General features: G+C 59.7%; 1 protein-coding gene across 1 annotated transcript; it reads left to right on the top strand.

The window, feature by feature from the left end:
- The first annotated feature begins 431 nt into the window (after window positions 1–431).
- LOC136499773 (uncharacterized) lies at window positions 432–2,458 on the top strand. Its single transcript, XM_066495306.1, has 2 exons — window positions 432–972; window positions 2,016–2,458. Exons 1-2 carry the CDS (start codon window positions 432–434, stop codon window positions 2,456–2,458), a joined length of 984 nt encoding a protein of 327 aa, XP_066351403.1.
- Window positions 2,459–5,343: the final 2,885 nt, after the last annotated feature.

Genomic DNA, 5,343 nt, shown 5'->3' with positions numbered 1-5,343 from the left:
TGGGTCCGAGGCTGACACGCCCGAGGCGTGGGCGTTGGGAAAGCGCGCCATCAGCCCGGTGGGCTTGACGGTAGAGGTGGAGCAGGTGGCGGCGGGGGCGACGCAACTGCCCCTGCAGAGGACTATGGGGGTGCCAGGGTCCGTCGAGGATCGGCCAGCACCGGCGGATACAAAGGATGTGCCTCCACCGCTGCCACCGCCTTCGCAGAGGAGGGTCGCCGTGCCGAAGTGGTTGTAGCCCCGCTCGAGGTAAGCATATTTTTGGTAGAGTTGCAGCATTTTCCGTTCGTTCTTCGATCGCATGCTGACCCCGTAAGTATCTTGTCTTCAGCCGGAAATGTCATGCGGATGTGCCCGCCTTGGCGCCACTTAAGGCGCTCAAGGTGAGCCCCAGCTCCACCGCCCACTAGGTGGTGGAGGCGCAAGCCACCATGCAACGTGGCGCAGCATCGGCGAGGGCCGACCCGAAGGAGCCGGTCGCCCAAGGAGAGGCTGCCGAGGTGACCCCGACACAAGCGGGGGAGGGAGCACCTCTGCCCTATGAGCTCGAGGCCCGTGGGTCAGATGAGGTCGAGGCGTCCTTAGTCGCTGAGGCCACCGAGGTCGAGGCCCCCCGTACCTCTAAGGCCAAGGCGACGGAGGCCGGGGTGCCTAGGACTGCCGAGGCCGCGTTGGCTGGGGCCACAGCCCGCGGGACCACCGAGGCCACAATGGCGGAGGCCGGAGCCCCCGGGACCACCGAGGCCGGGGCGGCCGAGGCCGATGTGATCGCGGCGAAGCCGGTGGCCTGGGAAGTGGAGATGAAGATGGCGGAGGCCTCGGTACCGCCCCTGGTCCAAGGCCTACCGCTATTGTGGGAGAGTGCCCGAGAAGTGGAGGTCCATTCGATCTCCTCCGGTGATACTTCCCAGGGGAGGGAGGGGGCAGATGCCGAGGCGGTCAGCACCATGGAGCAGCCTGCTCCGGCCTCTGGTGAGGGAAGCTCGGCCCTCGTTCGGGTGCAGCCTAAGCCCTGCGGGTGGGACCACCCACGTGTCTTGTGGCGGAGCCAGGATGACCCTAAGGGGGAGCCTCTATTCTCCCTTGAGGATGCGGCCAAGGGGGCGCTAGGACACCTTCGACCAATACCGCCAGCTGGCAGAGCGGTCGTTGTGGACAGCGCTGTCCATCATGGCCGACGATCTACTCGGGGTCACCCAGGTACGCGTCTCCCTTTCTCGTGCGGTGTCATCTTTTTCTAAGTTTTTTCGCAGTGCATGACCCCTGTTCTGCTTACCCAGGAGGTCGAGACCCAGTCCTTTGGGAAGTCAGTCTTTCTCCGGCGGGAGAGGGACGTCTAGGACCAGCTCCAATGGCAGAAGGACCTGCTCGCTCGTGCCAACGAGCTTCTGTCGGCGTGGAGCACGGAGGTGGAGGACCTCCGCCTGCACGGTACCGATATGAAGGCTGCGGCGGTGGTGGCTTAGGAGCAGGTCACCACCTTGGCGGCGTGGGTCAAGGAGTTGGAGGAGGAGCTGACCCGCGTGGCCGGTGATCGGGACGCCTTTAGGTCCTAGGCTAGAGAAGCCACGGCCTCTGTCAAGGCCCTTGCTGGATAGCTAGGGACGGAGTAGGGTGTGCACCAGCTGACGAAAGGTGCCTTGGATGAGGCCCTCAAGGTGGCTGAGGCTTCCCGGACCGAGGCTGTGGTCTGGAGGGGAAAGGCCGAGGGTAAGTCTTAGTCCCCTTGTTTTATTTGTTTTTCTTATGTTCGGCCCCTAACTCCTTGGTGTGATGTAGAGCTAGAGGAAGAGGCTTCCAGGGTGGCCGAGGCCTCCCGGGTCGAGGTCCAACGCCTGAAGGAGAAGGCTGAGGCTTCTCGGGTCGAGGCCCAGCGCTAGAAGGGGAAAGCCATGGCCTCTCGAGTCGAGGCCCGACGCTGGGAGGAGAAGGCCGAGGGTGAGTCCCATAGGCTTCCACCCCTATTTGGCTTGTTTCCCTTTGCGCTCGACCCCATTCCGTTTCTTTTGGCATAGAGTTGGAGACGAAGGTCACCCGGGCAGCCGAGGCCTCTGTCGCCGTGCAGACGGTGCTCGAGACCGAGATCGGGGAGCACGACACGCTGAAGAGTGCTGCCCGTACCGCCTGCGAGGCCCTAGAGGTCGAGGGGGTCCAGTCGGGCAGCTCCCTCGGGAGCAGCCTGATCACGTTGAGTGGCCAAGTGCGCGAGCGACTTCGAGGGGCGCTGCACATGGGCGTTAAGCGCGCCCTGGCCATCATTGCCTCGCACGACATCGGCGTCAACCTCAAGGCCATCAGTGATGGATACATCCTGCCCGACGATGATGGGGAGGTCAACGAGGAGGTAGCGAAGCTGATGGAGGCGGCAAAGGGCCCCGGCACGACGCTGGCCAAGCTGTTCGAAGAGGAGGTGGTCCCTCCAACGCTGTCCGCTAATGCTGGAGACCCTGAGCCTTGACCTGGGCCCAAGAGGCTGTGTAATTAGATTAGGGATTACGTTACCCTACCATAACGCTGGTGGCCATCGAGGCCTTTTTAAAGTAATCGTGCGTCTATGCTTCTTTAATCATTTTTATTGTATTTTCAAGCCTCTGCCCTCTGTCTCGTTTCTGAACAAATCTCTTGCAAAAAACTTCCTCGGAGCCTAAGCTGCCCCTCGGGCAAAAGGTGGTGAGGGAGTGCCATAGCCCGGAGGCATAGGCCATCTCACAACTCAGCTAGCCTTCTGGCCCTGAGATAGTCTTTCGGCCCTTAGGTTTTTTCACAATCGACTGGTCAGAGCACGCTAGAGAGTTTGGCGTAGGATTTTTTTTGAAAAACAACTAAAAAATGGTATGTGGGACTTAGGGGGGAGTCCCCCCTTCTAGCCCCCGAGGGAGGCTTGGTTCTACAGAGGCAGAGCTAAGTCCTGTGCGAGCCCCGCAGTGGGCACCTCTGCAGAGGCAGAGCTGAGTCTCCCTTATGGTGTTATCGTAATGCCAAGGCCCATGATGGGCTCGGCGGGTTTCTCGAAAAATTAGAACAATTAAAGAACGCTTCTTAATTGTATTTCGAGAAACAATGTATACAACGCTTGGGAATTTAAGGGTAAAAGCGACGTAGTTGTTCTATGTTCCAAGCGTTGGTGAGGATTTCGCCCTTCTTATTGGCTAGCTTGTAAGTCCTAGGCTTTAGCACTTCGGCGATGATGTACGGTCCTTCCCATGGCGGGGTCAGCTTGTGGCAGCCCTTGTTGCTCTGCCTTAGCCTTAGCACCAGGTCGCCTACCTTCAGGTCTCGACTTCGAATGTGCCGGGCTTGATAGCGTCATAGAGCTTGCTGGTATTTGGCCGAATGTAGCAGCGCAACGTCTCGGGCTTCCTCTAGCTGGTCGAGGGCATCCTCACGGGTAGTGCGGTTGCTCTGCTCGTTGTAGGACCAAAGCCTCAGGGAACCGTACTCCAAGTCAGTGGGTAGGATGGCCTCGGCCCCATAGACTAAGAAGAATGGTGTAAACCCCGTGGCCCGGCTCAGGGTATTCCTCAGGCTCCAGATGACTGACGGGAGTTTGGCAAGCCATTTCTTGCCAAACTTCTTCAATCGGTTATATATTCTCGGCTTAAGGCCCTGTAGGATCATGCCATTAGCACGTTCTACTTGGCCATTCGTCCTAGGGTGTCCCACGGCCGACCAGGCCACATGGATGTGGTGGTCATCGCAGAACATCAGGAACTTGTGGTCGGTGAATTGCGTCCCATTGTCAGTGATGATGGTGTTCGGAACCCCGAACCTATGGATGATATCAGTGAAGAACAGCACCGCTTGCTCGGATTTGATTTGATTGATCGGACGAGCCTCGATCCACTTGGAGAACTTATCGATTGCTTCCAACAGATGGGTGTAGCCCCTAGGGGCTTTCTGTAGAGGTTCGGCCATGTCCAGCCCCCACACGGTGAAGGGCCATGTAATGGGGATGGTTTGGAGGGCTTGGGCCGGGAGGTGCGTTTGCCACGCGTAGTACTGGCATCCCTCGCAGGAGCGTACTAGCTTGGTGGCATCAGCAACCACCGTCGGCCAGTAGAACCCTTAGCGGAAGGCATTTCTGATGAGCGTTCGAGGCGCCGCATGGTGCCCACAGGCTCCCGCATGCAAGTCCCAAAGTAGGGCTCGACCTGCCTCGGTAGTGATGCATCGTTGGAGGATGCCAGATGGGCTTCACCGGTACAACTCGCCATCGCTGAGGACGTGAGCTTTGGCTCGTCGTGCAAGCCATCTAGCTTCAGTCCTGTCTGTAGGGAGCTCTCCTCGGATGAGGCAATCAAGGAACAGGACCCGCCAGTCCGTGCCTTCGTTGGCCTTGGGAGGCTCTACGTCTACTTCCATAACCTCGGCCTCAGCCACGAGGGTCTCGGCGACCGAGGGGGCCTCGAGGCCTATGGTGGGCTCGATCGGTGGGCCCTCTTCCGCTGCCGAGGCATAGTTGATGGAAGGCTTATGGAGATCTCTGGCGAAGATGTTCGGGGGGACCAAGGCCCGTGCCGATGCCATCTTTGCCAGTTCGACCGCGGCCTCATTGAATTTTTGCGCGATGTGGTTGAGTTCGAGACCGTCAAACTTGTCTTCAAGGCGACGTACCAGCTTGCAGTACGCCTCCATCTTGGGGTCATGGCAGTTCGACTCCTTCATCACCTGATCGACAACGAGCTGCGAATCGCCCCTCATTATTGTGTCGTCGTCGCCTACTGACCACCTCGTGGTCGCCCTATGCCTCGCGTTGGTTGCTGAGGCGGTCGTGCAACAAGGGGACCCTATTGATCATTGGTGCGCGAGCAGGGTCAGGGCGAGCCGAGGCCTCCCTGTCCTGCCGAGGTAGTGCCGTGGGAAGGTCCGAGGCACCTCCGCGCCGTCGGGAGGCAGAACTCTTGGCCTACTGCACCGCGGCGGTCTCAAGGAGATCCCGGAGCTCACCGCAGACCCGTCGCCCCTCCGTAGTAGAAGGCTTGGGCATTGTTTGGACTAGCATTGTTGTAGCCGCGACATTCTGGCTAGCGCGATTGAAGATTGGGGGTTGCTCACCCCCTTAGTCGTCGTTGATGCGGTGGTGGACGTCGCGGGCCCTCCACCGGGCTCCTCTGCCATCACCGTGACCCTGCTGCTCCTACTCGAGAGTGTCTCGGAGCTGCTACAGAAGGAGTCGGTCTTGCTCAACCTTGGCCTAAAGCTCACGGAGCTGCTCTAGGCCCAAGCGTTGAAGTTGTCCGAGGGCGAGGCTCTCATTCCGCACTACCGGTGGGACAATGCGTGAGGGTGTGGCATCGCCCGCTCCCTGGTGAAGCGGGGTACGGTTGCCTACCCCCTCGTCTT

Source organism: Miscanthus floridulus, chromosome 13, assembly GCF_019320115.1.
Source record: "Miscanthus floridulus cultivar M001 chromosome 13, ASM1932011v1, whole genome shotgun sequence".
NCBI lineage: Eukaryota > Viridiplantae > Streptophyta > Magnoliopsida > Poales > Poaceae > Miscanthus > Miscanthus floridulus.
This window is presented reverse-complemented; position numbering and strand designations above follow the sequence as displayed.

What these genes read in the sequence shown, in the direction of transcription:
- LOC136499773 (XM_066495306.1), top strand. Translation starts at nt 432, where the DNA reads ATGCAACGTGGCGCAGCATCGGCGAGGGCCGACCCGAAGGAGCCGGTC. An exon ending in GCAGCCTGCTCCGGCCTCTG is followed by an intron (nt 973 to 2,015) that starts GTGAGGGAAGCT and finishes CTTTTGGCATAG; the next exon opens with AGTTGGAGACGAAGGTCACC.